Source organism: Argopecten irradians, chromosome 1 (genome assembly GCF_041381155.1).
Source record: "Argopecten irradians isolate NY chromosome 1, Ai_NY, whole genome shotgun sequence".
Classification (NCBI taxonomy): domain Eukaryota; kingdom Metazoa; phylum Mollusca; class Bivalvia; order Pectinida; family Pectinidae; genus Argopecten; species Argopecten irradians.
The window spans coordinates 67,618,763-67,637,114 of NC_091134.1; the positions used below are offsets into that span (position 1 = coordinate 67,618,763).

The 18,352-nt window shown below is 33.3% G+C and overlaps 1 protein-coding gene across 2 annotated transcripts in view; it reads left to right on the top strand.

Annotated features, from left to right (window-relative positions):
• The window catches only part of LOC138306168 (neuronal acetylcholine receptor subunit alpha-5-like), a 49,237-nt gene extending 42,077 nt beyond the window's left edge, over nt 1-7,160 (top strand). For both annotated transcript variants that reach the window (XM_069246562.1, XM_069246570.1), the window contains 2 exons: nt 5,486-5,604; nt 5,875-7,160. In XM_069246562.1, the coding sequence (XP_069102663.1) occupies nt 5,486-5,604; nt 5,875-6,201 (446 nt within the window). In that variant the 3' untranslated portion in view covers nt 6,202-7,160. The remainder of the gene's footprint in view (nt 1-5,485; nt 5,605-5,874) is intronic.
• The last annotated feature ends 11,192 nt before the right edge of the window (nt 7,161-18,352 follow it).

Sequence of the window (18,352 nt, forward strand, 5' to 3'; positions counted from 1 at the left end):
ATGTTACCTTTGAAGTATGAATTGTATATACGACATGTAGGTGCATCATGATAAAATTGAAATATAATTACTCCACAGGGAGCATTACTGTAAAAGCATGCCATATATTCGTGGCACAAGGGTGTCGGTATTGCAATTTCAAGTGAGTGGGTCGCTTCAGGGAGAAACCTTATCAAAATCGACTTAGTAAGCTCTCGGCACAACTCGGAAATCAAATTAGACTTGAAATGAAAGCTAGGTGTTGAATAATGGTTTATATGACAGACGTGGTGCTGCAACGTTTTCTGAATACATATGTACTAATTTTCTGTGGGAGAGATGTCATTTTAATCCTGTTTTATTTCTATATCATTAACGTCGTCTACATTGAAAGCACCAATCGATTGTCTAACATTGAAAGCGTCATTCCTGTGTCTAACATTGAAAGCACCAATCGATTGTCTAACATTGAAAGCGTCATTCGTGTGTCTAACATTGAAAGCGTCATTCTTGTGTCTAACATTGAAAGCGTCATTCGTGTGTCTAACATTGAAAGCGTGATTCGTGTGTCTAACATGGAAAGCGTCAATTGATTGTTTAACGTTAAAAACGTCAATCAATTATCTTAAAAGCAATCAATTATCTTAAAAGCCATTATTAAATCAAACCATACATTCTTCTGTAATTGTGACATCACATTGTGATGGTATCTATCCATGGTGTAATACAAACAACAAAGAGTTTTGTTTTATTTGTTTTTATATTAGGGGTGCAGTCTCAGTTTCTTACTTGATTGAAATAATTCGCTTTGGTTTTTATTTGTACAAAAAGGCTTGGTGACGCTGAAGAAAGTCTCAAATGAAATACATTTGTTGTATGTATATAAACTTAAATGAACATACTAAACCACTAGTAGTACAACCTTCACTGAAGCCACTGACTATCTTTACAGTGTCCTTTACTATACTTGTAAACGTTACAGATTTTGTTTTATTTCCCACATCCAGTTACTACACGTAAACGTTACAGATTTTGTTTTATTCCCACAGCCAGTTACTAAACGTAAACGTAATAGATTTTGTTTTATTTCCCACAGCCAGTTACTACATGTTAACGTTATAGATTTTGTTTTATTTCCCACAGCCAGTTACTACATGTTAACAATATAGATTTTGTTTTATTTCCCACAGCCAGTTACTACATGTTAACGTTATAGAGTTTGTTTTATTTCCCACAGCCAGTTACTACACGTAAACGTAATAGATTTTGTTTTATTTCCCACAGCCAGTTACTACACGTAAACGTTACAGATTTTGTTTTATTCCCACAGCCAGTTACTAAACGTAAACGTAATAGATTTTGTTTTATTTCCCACAGCCAGTTACTACATGTTAACGTTATAGATTTTGTTTTATTTCCCACAGCCAGTTACTACATGTTAACAATATAGATTTTGTTTTATTTCCCACAGCCAGTTACTACATGTTAACGTTATAGATTTTGTTTTATTCCCATAGCTACGTTACTACACGTAAACGTTATAGATTTTGTTTTATTTCCCACAGCCAGTTACTACACGTAAACGTAATAGATTTTGTTTTATTTCCCACAGCCAGTTACTACACGTAAACGTAATAGATTTTGTTTTATTTCCCACAGCCAGTTACTACATGTTAACGTAATAGATTTTGTTTTATTTCCCACAGCCAGTTACTACATGTTAACGTTATAGATTTTGTTTTATTTCCCACAGCCAGTTACTACATGTTAACGTAATAGATTTTGTTTTATTTCCCACAGCCAGTTACTACATGTTAACGTAATAGATTTTGTTTTATTTCCCACAGCCAGTTACTACATGTTAACGTAATAGATTTTGTTTTATTTCCCACATCCAGTTACTACATGTAAACGTAATAGATTTTGTTTTATTTCCCACAGCTAGTTATTACATGTTTACGTTAAAGATTTTGTTTTATTTTCAACAGCCAGTTACTACATGTTAACGTAATAGATTTTGTTTTATTTCCCACAGCCATTACTACATGTTAACGTAATAGATTTTGTTTTATTTCCCACAGCCAGTTACTTAAGTAAACGTAATAGATTTTGTTTTATTTCCACAGCCATCCAGTTAATAATTTGTTTTCACAGTATAGTATAATTTTGTTTTATTTCCACACATATAGTTCTACATGTTAACGTAATAGATTTTGTTTTATTTCCCACAGCCAGTTACTACATGTTAACGTTATAGATTTTGTTTTATTTCCCACAGCCAGTTACTACATGTAAACGTAATAGATTTTGTTTTATTTCCCACAGCCAGTTACTACATGTAAACGTTATAGATTTTGTTTTATTTCCCACAGCCAGTTACTACATGTAAACGTAATAGATTTTGTTTTATTTCCCACAGCCAGTTACTACATGTTAACGTAATAGATTTTGTTTTATTTCCCACAGCCAGTTACTACATGTTAACGTAATAGATTTTGTTTTATTTCCCACAGCCAGTTACTACATGTTAACGTTATAGATTTTGTTTTATTTTCAACAGCCAGTTTACATGTACGTACATTTGTTAACGTAATAGATTTTGTTTTATTTCCCACAGCCAGTTACTACATGTTAACGTAATAGATTTGTTTTATTTCCCACAGCCAGTTACTACATGTTAACGTAATAGATTTTGTTTTATTTTCCACAGCCAGTTACTACACCTAAACGTTATAGATTTTGTTTTATTTCCCACAGCCAGTTACTACACCTCAACGTAATAGATTTTGTTTTATTTCCCACAGCCAGTCACTTCGAGTAAACGTAATAGATTTTGTTTAATTTCCCACAGCCACTAACTACATGTTAACGTAATAGATTTTGTTTTATTTCCCACAGCCAGTTACTTTAAGTAAACGTAATAGATTTTGTTTTATTTCCAACAGCCAGTTACTACATGTTCACGTAATATATTTTGTTTTATTTCCCACATATAGTTCTACATGTTAACGTAATAGATTTTGTTTTATTTCCCACAGCCAGTTACAACACGTAAACGTAATAGAATTTATTTTATTTCCCACAGCCAGTTACTACACCTAAACGTAATAGATTTTGTTTTATTTCCCACAGCCAGTTACTACACGTAAACGTTATAGATTTTGTTTTATTTCCCACAGCCAGTAACTACACGTAAACGTAATTGATTTTGTTTTATTTCCCACAGCCAGTTACTACACGTAAACGTAATAGATTTTGTTTTATTTCCCACAGCCAGTTACTACACGTAAACGTTATAGATTTTGTTTTATTTCCCACAGCCAGTTACTACATGTTAACGTTATAGATTTTGTTTTATTTCCCACAGCCAGTTACTACAAGTAAACGTAATAGATTTTGTTTTATTTCCCACAGCCAGTTACTACATGTTAACGTAATAGATTTTGTTTTATTTCCCACAGCCAGTTACTAAATGTTAACGTTATAGATTTTGTTTTATTTCCCACATCCAGTTACTACATGTTAACGTTATAGATTTTGTTTTATTTCCCACAGCCAGTTACTACACGTAAACGTAATAGATTTTGTTTTATTTCCCACAGCCAGTTACTACACGTAAACGTTATAGATTTTGTTTTATTTCCCACAGCCAGTTACTAAACGTAAACGTAATAGATTTTGTTTTATTTCCCACAGCCAGTTACTACACGTAAACGTAATAGATTTTGTTTTATTTCCCACAGCCAGTTACTACACGTAAACGTAATAGATTTTGTTTTATTTCCCACAGCCAGTTACTACACGTAAACGTATAGATTTTGTTTTATTTCCCACAGCCAGTTACTACATGTTAACGTTATAGATTTTGTTTTATTTCCCACAGCCAGTTACTACACGTAAACGTAATAGATTTTGTTTTATTTCCCACAGCCATTACTAATTAACTATAGATTTGTTTATTTCACAGCCAGTTATACAGTTACGTAATAGATTTTGTTTTATTTCCCACAGCCAGTTACTACATGTAAACGTAATAGATTTTGTTTTATTTCCCACAGCCAGTTACTACATGTTAACGTAATAGATTTTGTTTTTTTTCCCACAGCCAGTTACTACATGTTAACGTAATAGATTTTGTTTTATTTCCCACAGCCAGTTACTACACGTAAACGTAATAGATTTTGTTTTATTTCCCACAGCCAGTTACTACATGTTAACGTAATAGATTTTGTTTTTATTTCCCACAGCCAGTTACTACATGTTAACGTAATAGATTTTGTTTTATTTCCCACAGCCAGTTACTACATGTAAACGTAATAGATTTTGTTTTATTTCCCACAGCCAGTTACTACATGTTAACGTAATAGATTTTGTTTTATTTCCCACAGCCAGTTACTACAGTAAACGTAATAGATTTTGTTTTATTTCCCACAGCCAGTTACTACATGTTAACGTAATAGATTTTGTTTTATTTCCCACAGCCAGTTACTACATGTTAACGTAATAGATTTTGTTTTATTTCCCACAGCCAGTTACTAACATGTTAACGTAATAGATTTTGTTTTATTTCCCACAGCCATTACTACAGTTAACGTAATAGATTTTGTTTTATTTCCACAGCCAGTTACACACGTAAACGTATAGATTTGTTTTATTTCCCACAGCCAGTTACTACATTAAACGTAATAATTTGTTTTATTTCCACAGCCAGTTACTACATGTTAACGTTATAGATTTTGTTTTATTTCCCACAGCCAGTTACTACATGTTAACGTTATAGATTTTGTTTTATTTCCCACAGCCAGTTACTACACGTAAACGTATAGATTTTGTTTTATTTCCCACAGCCAGTTACTACACGTTAAACGTAATAGATTTTGTTTTATTTCCCACAGCCAGTTACTACATGTAAACGTTATAGATTTTGTTTTATTTCCCACAGCCAGTTACTACATGTTAACTTATAGATTTTGTTTTATTTCCCACAGCCAGTTACTACATGTTAACGTAATAGATTTTGTTTTATTTCCCACAGCCAGTTACTAATGTTAACGTTATAGATTTTGTTTTATTTCCCACAGCCAGTTACAACATGTTAACGTAATAGATTTTGTTTTATTTCCCACAGCCAGTTACTACATGTTAACGTAATAGATTTTGTTTTATTTCCCACAGCCAGTTACTACATGTTAACGTAATAGATTTTGTTTTATTTCCCACAGCCAGTTACTACATGTTAACGTAATAGATTTTGTTTTATTTCCCACAGCCAGTTACTACATGTTAACGTAATAGATTTTGTTTTATTTCCCACAGCCAGTTTACAACATGTTAACGTAATAGATTTTGTTTTATTTCCCACAGCCAGTTACTACATGTTAACGTAATAGATTTTGTTTTTATTTCCCACAGCCAGTTACTACATGTTAACGTAATAGATTTTGTTTTATTTCTCACAGCCAGTTACTACATGTAAATGTAATAGATTTTGTTTTATTTCCCACAGCCAGTTACTACATTGTGACGATCATCTGGATCACGCTGTCACTGCTGACCTCCATCTTTATAATCAACATACAATCCCGGGGGCCTAGGAAGAAAAAGGTCCCCACATATCTCCGACAGGTAAAGCACGACATCACTGAAAAAATGTGTCAACTGCTGTGAAAATCTTGTAAACTTTTGTGAACAACCAAAATGTGATGATCAGCTATTTGTTGCAATAAAGAAAACCGCGACTGCTATGTAATGGAGCTTTTTGGCACATATGATAAGTATTTCTCTATGTTGTGAACTTTTAGCAATTTCACCTTATGTATTGTCCGTCCACAAATTTCAATATTGATTACGATTATTTGATGATGGTATGATGTGACATTTTGTTTATGTTGACAGCTCTTTCTGCGAGGACTGAAGAGGGTGGTATGTTTGGGCGATGACACGTACTACCCATTGGATGAACTAGAGACTGTATCCATGCGCGGACTCGACCGAACTATGGACGGAATCGTTCGACAGGAAAATATTACGCAGACAAAAATGGAGCGTGACGTAGAGGAAATATTACGTCATCTACACACGCTTACGATAAGAAGCACCGTCCTGGAAGCGAGACATGAGATCAGAAACGAATGGCACCAGGTGGCGCTCGTCCTTGACCGCATATTCTTCTTCTTGTTTATTTTGACATTCCTTCTTTACACATTTGTGCTCCTCGCTTGAAATGAGATGTTTAGAGAGTCAGAGACGAGACTGTCTGAAAATAAATGTTAGAGACATGACGGGCCTGAGATTGAAAGTCGGAGAAAAGACAATCTGACAGCCATAGCTAACAAAAGGCAGTCTGAGATATCGTGTATGAAATATGGCGCCATTTCCAAACATTATGACATTGGGGAATTTATCTTCCAATGTTGCGGATTTCGTTGAAATGTTATATAACAACGATGTCTGCGCACTGCGAACATAAGATGACCGCCTGGGCAGATGTCAAACGGAAATGTCTGTTGGGAAATAGAGATGTAGATAATAAGACAACTGACTAGTCGTTCATTAGTGTTTAATGTATAGTGAACGTTGTGCAATATATGGCTGATAGATTTGTCAGAGGCGAGGGAATGCACTAACGGATTGTATACTGAAAACAAAAGTTATCAGTTAGGTCTGTAATAGGAGGAAGTGAATACAATCAAAACATTGTCGCAAGTACAATCCATTTTTGTTATGTTATAGTCCAATTGCAGTACTAATTATATAATATAGTCGAACTATGCTATTCTATACTTTGATAGCAAAAGATCAGGTTAAGTCAACCATAATGTCAGGCGTTCGTGAAATGTATTTATATTATAAACTCCGACATGCTGTCAACAATAACATAAGTAAGAAATACTCGGCTCCTATCGGAAATACCTGGTAGTTCAGGGTAAATCACTATCTCTTTATCTCCGATATAACGGGGTTCGATTGCATTCAATGCTATGACATGCATTCGATATATCGGGTAAATTGTTTAAATATTTCATTTAATCTATAAGGTTTTGTATTTCTTTTTGTATAATGATATGAACTAATTGTACATAAAACGATAGACTAATTTGTAAATATTGTTACAAAAACATTGAAAGCGTTGTGTTTTTGTGAAAAGTTCGATATATCAAATGTATGAAAATATCATTTCATTTGCTTGTCTTTATTTATTTGCACAAACTTACCATTCGCTGATTATTTAGCTTACATATAGTGTAAAGTGACGCGACCCAAATTGGAACACTTTATACATATATTTTGAAAATAGAGAGATTGAAGCATGCCCGCTCTAGTCCCGTGTTACAGCAGGTTCGAGTACGCAAAATGGAACACCTCCTAAATAAGGTTTGATTAAAAAATGTATAGACATAATAAATAAAATGTTTGAATTCACTTAAGGAAAGCTCAAACATTTTTTTAGTTTATTTATGTCACATATCTGTCAAAAATATCCCATTATGCATTTGTTTATCTTTTTAAATTAATGGTGATTTTAGGGTTGTCGCACGACTTCGTTTCCCGGATTTCTTTTCACAATTTCATTATTTTCGTTATTAAATACAGATAATAAGCAACTGGAAAGAAAAGGACATCTAAACATGTCATAGTTACTATTCAGCACCTTAAGTTTTGTTCAGGACAGTTATAGTTAGTTTTGATTGTAAACGGAACTTTCTGGATCACATATTTTAAAAGTGTCTCATTTTGGGTAGCGTCACGTTAGGTATTATAGAATATCACAATGGTAAACTAGATAGCATACTTCCCTTGGACAATATGGATGGTAAACTAGATAGCATACTTCCCTTGGACAATATGGATGGTAAACTAGATAGCATACTTCCCTTGGACAATATGGATGGTAAACTAGATAGCATACTTCCCTTGGACAATATGGATGGTAAACTAGATAGCATACTTCCCTTGGACAATATGGATGGTAAACTAGATAGCATACTTCCCTTGGACAACTTGGACAATATGGATGGTAAACTAGATATTATAGACAATAGAGTTACCACTTCACACCACGTTGAAAGTTATACATTAAACATGCGTTGTATTAGAATCAATGCTCTCAAGGACAGTCGTGGCACCTGTAGTATGTCTTTTTTATAATACGTTCACACCATGCCATTAACTGAAGAAATGTTACTGCACAATACAACTCTGAAATCGTCTTGGAAGATAAACAGAAGATAAAACAAATAGATTTGTCTGTTGGGAACATCAGTAAAATGACGTATCGATTTAACAAAAGATGATGTAGAAAATCTGAAATTTTATCACAGTTTTACACGCAACAGGGAGCGATTCACCTTACAAAATATATAGTCATTCGTGACTTTACCAAAGCAACAGTACCAGGCTAAAAATATTCACTAAAAGTAAATATGTAACTCAAAGTCATTATTAGAACTACAATACATACAGACATGGTTGGATAGGTAACCAACCAATTTCTTAATATTTTCATTTCAATTACAAACCCCATATGTAGTCTAACCATACACAGATGACGTTGTTCAGTGCGTTATTACATATATATATATATATATATATATATATTAGCGTTGAAATGTTGTCAATTATGAGAGAATAAATGCCAAATTGACAACGGCAATTCAACACGTAGCGCGCTTCATTGAATTTGCCTTTGTCAAGATCTCATTAATTCCCCCATAATTGCAAACTGAAAACAGTCGAAGGATCATCATTTCGACCTTAACACTTCCCATAGTCTTCATCAAAATAAGGCCATAAAGGATGTGTCTGAGTAAAGTGTTGCCATGTAATATGCGTATACGTTCAAGAAAGTATTTATACGTTTTGCTGTTTGAAACAATACCAAAATTCATAAAAAAGTTCTCCAAAATGTAGTGGTTTTTTTTTAAATGGCAAGTTTATTTTACAGCCTCGCGCAATAACATTGTCTCACAATCAGATAAGTATATTCCACCAGAATTTTGGTGTCTAAATGAAGGAGTGTTAAAATCTAAAGTAAAAAGACAAATAATCTCTGATATAAAAAAATTATTGCATTGTACTTCCCATATCAGAATTCGGTTTCAGTGAATTTCTCGAAGTTTTGCTACATTTCTTCGCTTTCGTAAGTAGGGAATATTTTATGAGTTTCACATTAACAGCCAGTTTAGTATACTCAAATGCCACCCCCATATAAACTGTCGATTGACATAAAAGAAAGAAGTTATAGATCTCGTCATTTTATTTCAATGTGTATGAAATACACAAGTTACTTCCACCCCCATAAATTGTTAACCTATAATTCCATCATGTATTTGAACTTTATCTTCGGTGTGACTGGCATTTTAACCTGCTATAAAGTGTCTTCAGTGACTCTTTCCTTTAAGTTTAATCTGCGCCATTACGTCAGCCAATCAGATTCGTTGTTACAAACGATTTGACATCATGAAATGATAATAAATTTGTTTAAGTCAATGAAAATGTTTGTTACTATATTGTTGAAACACATAAAATTCTAGACAGTCACCGTATTTTTGTCGTTAAATTACATGTTAAGTGTAGGGTGTTAATCTCCCTTCCCCAGAGATACTCTCATTACAACCGATTCCAGACATGTGTTATCCGAGAAAATACTATCCGTGCTGTTAGTCAACCATATATCATCATCATCATCATCATCATCATCATCATCATCATTCTTTTAACAAATAATCCTCGATACAAGTACAAATGAATGAATTTTGTACCCATATGACCAATGATTGATACAAAGTGTAAATTTCAATAGTGATTTACTATGGGAGAAGCATAAACCAGGCTTAATCAAATTTACTACTTTAAACATAAATATATATCGTCTTTTTTAAACATTGGGTCGATATATTTCAGGGAAATTCATTTTCATATATTTCATCAATAGGGGGCATGTTGTCGCCGGGAAATAATGTAAACTTTACCTAAAAAAACAAATCTTTTAAAAAGGATCAGAGTGGGAATTCCCAGACTAAAACCAAATCTTTAAAAAGGATCAAAATGGGAATTCCTAGACTAAAACCAAATCTTTAAAAAGGATTAGTGTGGGAATTCCTAGACTAAAAACAAATCTTTAAAAAGGATTAGAGTGGGAGTTCCTAGACTAAAACCAAATCTTTAAAAAGGATTAGTGTGGGAATTCCTTGAATAAAACCAAATCTTTAAAAAGGATCAAAGTGGGAATTCCCAGACTAAAACCAAATTTTTAAAAAGGATCAGAGTGGGAACTCCTAGACTAAAACCAAATCTTTAAAAGGGACCAGAATGTTAATTCCTAGACTAAAACCACATCTTTATTAAGGATTAGAGTGGGAATTCCTAGACTAAAACCAAATCTTTAAAAATGATCAGAGTGGGAATTCCTAGACTAAAACCAAATCTTTAAAAAGATCAGAGTGGGAATTCCCAGACTAAAACAAAATCTTTAAAAAGGATCAAAGTGGGAATTCCTAGACTTAAACCAAATCTTTAAAAATGATCAGAGTGGGAATTCCTAGACTAAAACCAAATCTTTCAAAAGATCAGAGTGGGAATTCCCAGACTAAAACCAAATCTTTAAAAAGGATCAAAGTGGGAATTCCTAGACTAAAACCAAATCTTTAAAAAGGATTAGTGTGGGAATTCCTAGACTAAAACCAAATCTTTAAAAAGGATTAGTGTGGGAATTCCTAGACTAAAACCAAATCTTTAAAAAGGATCAGAGTGGGAATTCCTAGACTAAAACCAAATCTTTAAAAGGGATTAGTGTGGGAATTCCTAGACTAAAACCAAATCTTTAAAAAGGATCAGAGTGGGAATTCCTAGACTAAAACCAAATCTTTAAAAGGGATTAGTGTGGGAATTCCTAGACTAAAACCAAATCTTTAAAAAGGGTTAGAGCGAGAATTCCTAGACTAAAATTAAATCTTTATAAAGGATCAGAGTGGGAATTCCCAGACTTACAAGTGTTCGTTCGGAGGCGATAACTCCAGTACCTGTAATATTATAACATAGTTAATATTGTAACGACCTACTGAACCTTGAACACGACACTATGTAGGGAAATCGACATTCATTTCAATTATTACAAACTTCAAACCGTAAATCATGTTCATCAAAATAAGTCTATTGTTGGAACAAGTACGATTCAATTCATTGATGAAAATTCCGAGACAGAAATTGATTGTGTCTAGTGCTCAGACCTGGAATGATACTCAGCCTCATGCATATGGATATATTCCCTAGGAAATATATGTGTTGTTTTTTAACGTCAGTAGCATACATAGTGAGAAGTATTTGATAAACACTGGATTAGTTTGCGTGATATAGAACGGTTCTCATTATTCCTTTACTACATAAAATACACAGACCAATTATATGTAAAGTAACATGTGATTATATAATAAAACCAAAGAGTTTTAATAGCAATCTTTGTTAAACCATATTATTTCTGGTGGCATATTTTAATATTGTCATTTAAAGGAACTAAAATTCAGCTTCTCCCGAGTATCCTCTCACATTATCGTAAGTGAGTCACTGTTCTTTGTTCTGATATTTATAGATACATAAAATCGGAGATTGTCAAGATGTTTTTTGTCTTCAATAAAACACGAAAGTTATAGTAATACATCCAAAATAAAAAAATGAACAATGGAAATTCGTTCAGAGAATAATAAATGCCCGAACAAATAGAATAGAGTGAAATATTTGTATACTTTAAGGAGAACAAACCAGAGATTTAAAAAAATTGAAACAAAAATTGGTTGAGGGAGTGATTGATGGAACCCAATCACTAATGTAGTTGTTTAATCTCCTGTGACCGCAGCATTTCCACTCATTTTCTTGTATTTTTTATGAAGATATAAAATGTGTAAAGAAACATTGGGGTTCTCTATCAACGTTTTGAGATATTTGAGCTTGAAATATAACATCTGTGCAAATTTGCTAACCAAAAATAGAAAAAAATCATAAAATTTATTTTTATTCTGTAATATTTGGATGAATCTAGTCTCAATCCCGTTGATTTGTTTCTGATCTCATCTGAAAAAGTACTGTTTATTGTTTCAATACGATTGTAACGCATTTTAAAATTTATTCTAACGAGTTATGAAGTGTCAGATTATCATTATCATTATTAATATTGACAAAGCGTTTTCTACACACATGTATCATAAATACCTTTCTCGATACTCCAGGGTTACTATAACTGACGTTATATAAAGTGGAGGCAACAGAACAGAACAGGTAATTTAGTGCTTTGATGTACATCAAAAGAGCCGTATAACGGTACACTGTAGTTGACTGTGTGGCTTTGTCTTCAAATGAAATCTTTGCAGACCTGTGATTGGTTCAGAATTTTTTCTCTTGAGCTGCTTTCAGTTTTACTATGAGATAGTCCAGGGGTGTTTAGTAACCCCTGGAGTATCGAGAATGCATGAATATAATTTTCAACACATATTTATTGCAAAAAAACATTATTGGTTTCCCAACATCGATCAGCAACATGGGTATGAGAATTAGTTACAGTTAATATAATTATGGACACACCAGAGTGTCCTAACACCATTTTTAGACTTTTAGAGGTCTAGATCTCTAAAACGTCTAAACATGGTCTTAGGGCACTCATACAAGATGTAACTAATTCTCATATCTCTACACGCGATTAGCCATATCCACCAAAATAGAACATTAAAAATTATGAATAAATAATAGTAATTTCGTTTTTACATAAGTTCTGTTACTTTGGCACCTTATAGAGACTTCAGCCATGTCTTTTTATTGGTAGATTATCAATCTAGTCACTTGCCGAAATTTCACGCAATAAAATAATGATAATTTTTCATTCGTTTTGCCAAAGTTAAAACAGATATAAGAAAATAACATATCTAACTATAGAAATGCAGGGCGCTTGCCTCTTTTTTGATACTTGACGTGATTGGCGTATGGAGGAAGATGCATTGAGTTTAGTTAACACGTTCAAGATAAATCTTGATTCTGAAGATCGGCAGATTGAAAGACAATATGTAATAATAAACATTCTCGTGTTTATCATTTGTTTCAAATTAAATTATGGTGGCATCATGTCTGTGCGCACGCCACAATTCTGTATCATAATGATAGCATTTTGTGAGTTGATTGTTTACATCTTTTACATGTAAATTAAGTAGAAGAAAACTATACCGGGGTAATTATGTTGACATGGACAAAACAAGGTAACGTTACAGGCCAGACTCATCGATCACGTGATCACAGACTAACGAAGTCCCGTATCGGTCATCTATAACATGCACGAGCGCCAAACGTGCACATGCATCACGCGCAGTAAATAGCCGTAATCTGGTTGACATTGATAGCGCCCTCAGACCAGACATCGGCCAGACCAGACATGGAGATAATTTTTTATCGATGGAGACGAATAAAATCGATTTTATCTACAAACCGGACCAAATTTCGAAAAAAATTTGGATAGACGCTATTGTGATTGCATGTATCGTGGTGAATTATGTGTCTTAGATAAGAAATACACATTTTATATAAAAACAATTAATTTTATCTAAATAAACGATTTGTTTTGGTCTAAGAATATACAGCTTTTATACGATTAAGTACAAAGGGATAATAAATGGAATATATACAAGTTGTATATATACATTTTAAATTCTATGAAATATTCTAAAATATTTTGTGAAATTGATACGAAATGTAACGTTGTTTATTTTTTCCTAGATAATTTACTTCTTTGTCAGTTCCACCTACTGTTTATTATGACACGTATATATATATATATACATGTATAGCACATGTAGGACATATATTGATAATCGTGTGTTGGAATATTGTTCGAAGTTAAGTTGTAGCAAGGGTATTTAGTCCAATACCCTCCCTACAAAGTATTGGTTACAAGTGTATTTAGTCCGATAGCCTCCCTACAAAGTATTGGTTACAAGAGTATTTAGTCCGATAGCCTCCCTACAAAGTATTGGTTACAAGAGTATTTAGTCCGATACCCTCCCTACAAAGTATTGGTTACAAGGGTATTTAGTCCGATACCCTCCCTACAAAGTATTGGTTACAAGGGTATTTAGTCCGATAGCCTCCCTACAAAGTATTGGTTACAAGGGTATTTAGTCCGATAGCCTCCCTACAAAGTATTGGTTACAAGGGTATTTAGTCCGATACCCTCCCTACAAAGTATTGGTTACAAGGGTATTTAGTCCGATACCCTCCCTACAAAGTATTGGTTACAAGGGTATTTAGTCCGATACCCTCCCTACAAAGTATTGGGTACAAGGGTATTTAGTCCGATACCCTCCCTACAAAGTATTGGTTACAAGGGTATTTAGTCCGATACCCTCCCTACAAAGTATTGGTTGAATACCCTTGGCGTTGACGTTGCATTGTTTTCTGAAATATTTCTTGTCTCTCTATATCGGGATATTTTTATATAACTTTATAATACCGATTCCTTCGTGAAAACCTGTTGAAAAGAAAAGGTAAAAATATATTGGAATGAAATACGCTATATTTTCCAGTGAAAATTTGATGCTACAGATATAAAATTACGTTAATTACAACGTATCTTTTGTGTCAAAGTAAAAACTATTGCATAAAAAGAACATAGGAATTTAGATTTGTGTAATATGATTTTTGATTATCTTTGAAATAATAAAGACGCCGGAACAGCCTGAATTTATGTTTGTCTTGGAGCCAACAAGAGCAGTGTAACTTGACATTAAGATGTAAAAGTACATATCTACTTTACGAACTCATAGAGATAATCATTTATATTACCGATATACGCCATAGAAAGATCAGTAACCTAGTCAAAGAACATTTACCTAATATAATTAATTAATTGATCATAGTATTACATAGTAAATGGAGTGCTCGGATCTTTCAATTAGACATTTTTACTTTATAATTATCTCTAAAAATAAAATAAAAAAAAAAATAAAAAACAGGTACACAATTTATACCAGACATGTATGCGGTTTGGGTTTGTCATAAACATAACATTCACAAGATGATGATAAATAATAATAGTAAAGATAATCTGTATATATGAAAATAAGAATTGATATTAATATGACTAACACAAACAAAAACATGGCAGACTGCCACTTTGCAGTGCCTACCTAGAGCGTCATAAAGTCGTAGTTGGATAACCCAACCTCCCAATTTTAGAAGTTTTAGAAAGCCAGGAAACGAACCGAGTATACCCTACGCCAGCCGATTAGGGGGCGAATTTAGACAGAGCTCGACCGTGCGACAAGGCAACGGGAACCCCAGCATGTGAAATGTGTGCTAAGCGGGACACAGAAACTGGACAGATCTGCCGAATGTCAGCGATCGATGTTCAGACGTGTCACCAGGACACACGCTCCAACAATGTAAGGGACGAGAGATGGTTATATACCCTTCAATCTATCGCCGCATGAAATCAAGGTATAGAAAAGTGATATAATAATATTTTTCTTTCGATGTTTGCTCAAAAGCTATTAAACTAAGCGTTCTGTTTCCTATCCATTGACTTTAAAATATAATTAAGATAAATCTAGACTATGATTGTTTGAAAAAATTGTATAGGCGTAATTCAATTATTCTTTGAAAATCTAATAATTTTCAATTATCTCCCTTTAAAAGCATCTCGCAATCTTCTTATTTTACAGATACATTGAGATGATTTAACCTCAAATCAATCCAGATAATACCGATTATTCTATTGTTTAAATGATGTATAAAACATTGATTAATACCGTGCATTTGCTCCTATAGGGTATCAATACGATAGAATGAGACATATAGGACTCCTTATTGTTTACTTCAAGCCAAGATGGAAATAGTCGGAGTTAGAGTTACCTCGCTTTACTCACGCATCAAAGCTGTTGACCTCTGGACGTGCTCCTTTTATAGTTACTTCCCTTGATGCACACTAGCCTTATTATTTTACTGAAATGCGATGAGAAAGCCTTCATGCGTGTAATCTTACGAACATCTTACGTTAATTCAAAACGAAACGATTCTATTTGCATGCGCGAATCACTTCTAAACTAAATTTTTACCTGAACTAAATTTTGTATTTTAACGTACTTACAAGTAGCCTACAAGTACATATGTACAATTAATTTTAGCAGAGATTTAGATATCATCTCTGATTTTAGTAACTAGATGCTTACATTATTTCTTTAGAACAAACTTTATGTAACATTTTTTCTAAAAAATTCCCAACATTATCTCTGTTTTTTAATCACACACATTCAGAGAGAATCCGGCATGTACATATGTGTCTTGGTTATACTCCCAAATACTCCTTATGCACACTTTAACTGATAAACAAGAAAAGGTAATGGGTTGGAAAGACATACATAAATTATGTATGAAGTCTCAGAAAAAAATCTTCAATATGATGATAAAAAACACACACACCCACACCCACACTCACACCCACCCACACACACACAAAAGAATGTCCAGTGAAAGGCAATGATTTCATACTCATAAATATTTCAAGTACTTGCAGAAACATATATACATATATGTATGTATGTTTCTTATACATGTAAACCTCAAATTTTCTGACGAAAATTTATTCAAAATACGTAATTTTATGACATATTCGTGATATGGGCACTAGTTGGATATTGCGACCGTGTAAGATACATATGTCTTTGCTTTCTTACTAAATCTGGGTTTCTGATTGATCGATTCTTTTTTTCATACCACTATATTTACATTCTGAGTGTTTCGCCACTATATGATTCAACCATCTGACGAAAACAAACATTTGCCTATGAAAACACTATGAATACAACGATTCTCGTGCATCGATCAGCTGATTTCAAACACCACGCCAGTTTTAGCCTATATCAATAAAAAAATGGTCCCCGCAATATTTTAATGTATAGTTTTTAATGTGTTGTTTCTTGATATATAATCAACTATGGTTTAATATAATAAGTCAATCGAATCTTATTTTAACTATATTTCCTGTTTATCGTCATTTCCAAAAAAAAGGTCGACTGGAAGGCGGAAGCTTGAAAACGCGACGTTGTGGAACGACTTTGTCATCCAGCTGTTCCACAAATCTCGTTTCTCGTTGTATATGGATGTCATATTTTAAGATATAATATAATTACCTTTGAATAATTTTTATTTTCGTAAATTATTCTAATGTAAATATATGGATTGAATGTATCTTTCTAATTTTCATATCGGCTATGAATAGCAGAAGCTATCTTAATGAAAATTAGAAAAATACATTCAATCCATATATTTACATTAGAATAATCTATGAAAATAAAACCGCGCTCCTCGGAAGATATGTAGATAGCTTCTGCTATTCATAGCCGATTTGAAAATTAGAAAAATACATTCAATCCCTATGAAAAACTCGACGTTATCGTGACGTCACAATAAAAAAAATGTTCCTTGTGAAAATCAATGCTCCGCGGATTCACACAGTTTGCAAACAATATTCTATGGTAACATGTTTTTGCTTATACATTTTGAAATTTAAATCACGCTATATTTCTTAAATGGCAGTAAAAAGTCTGTATTTGTAACTTATGTATGACGCCATCGTCATCTGTTCTAAAATCTCCTATTTTGCCTTTGCATATTATAGAGTTAGCTCCCTTTCGGATAGGTATTCATTGTGACGTCAATATTTTGTGAGCGCAATTCACGTCGTTTTTCCAGAAAAGTATGACGTTACGCTCGTAAACACATGACGTCACAATCAATACCTACCCGCAAGGGCGGATATAGAGGATCTTACATGAGTGACTAATGACTATGTGATATGGGAGTTATCAAACGAGTTCAATAATTTGATAGACCACTAGTCTTTAGGAGATTGGCATGTCAAATTATTTAACGAGTTTGATAAATTTCAAATCACATAGTCACGAGTGTAAGATTTATCACATAACTTTGTTTGATAGAAATAAAAGCAAAATTTTAAATTTCGTCTCCATATAAAACAGTATAAATCCGACTCGGATGTGACGTTTCATTACACATGTGTCTTACGATATTTATGCCATGGCCGTACAACATGGCTGGACGGGCCAGTTATGTGACCAACTTAATGTAATATGCAAAAACGGAATAATCACTTTGTTGTACAATCGTCTGAACTCAAGTATAGCATCGTGTGTCCTCCTATGATCTATACTTAATCACTGTTTAAATAATGTTATGTACTGTATATGACCATAGAATTTATATAATTTAAGAGGAAATCCGGAAAATGTTAATTTCTTATTTTAGTATGTACGTTTAGGTTCCAATCGGAACACCTCGCCCACTTCTTCGAACATAGGCTCGGACCTAACTGTATGAATAC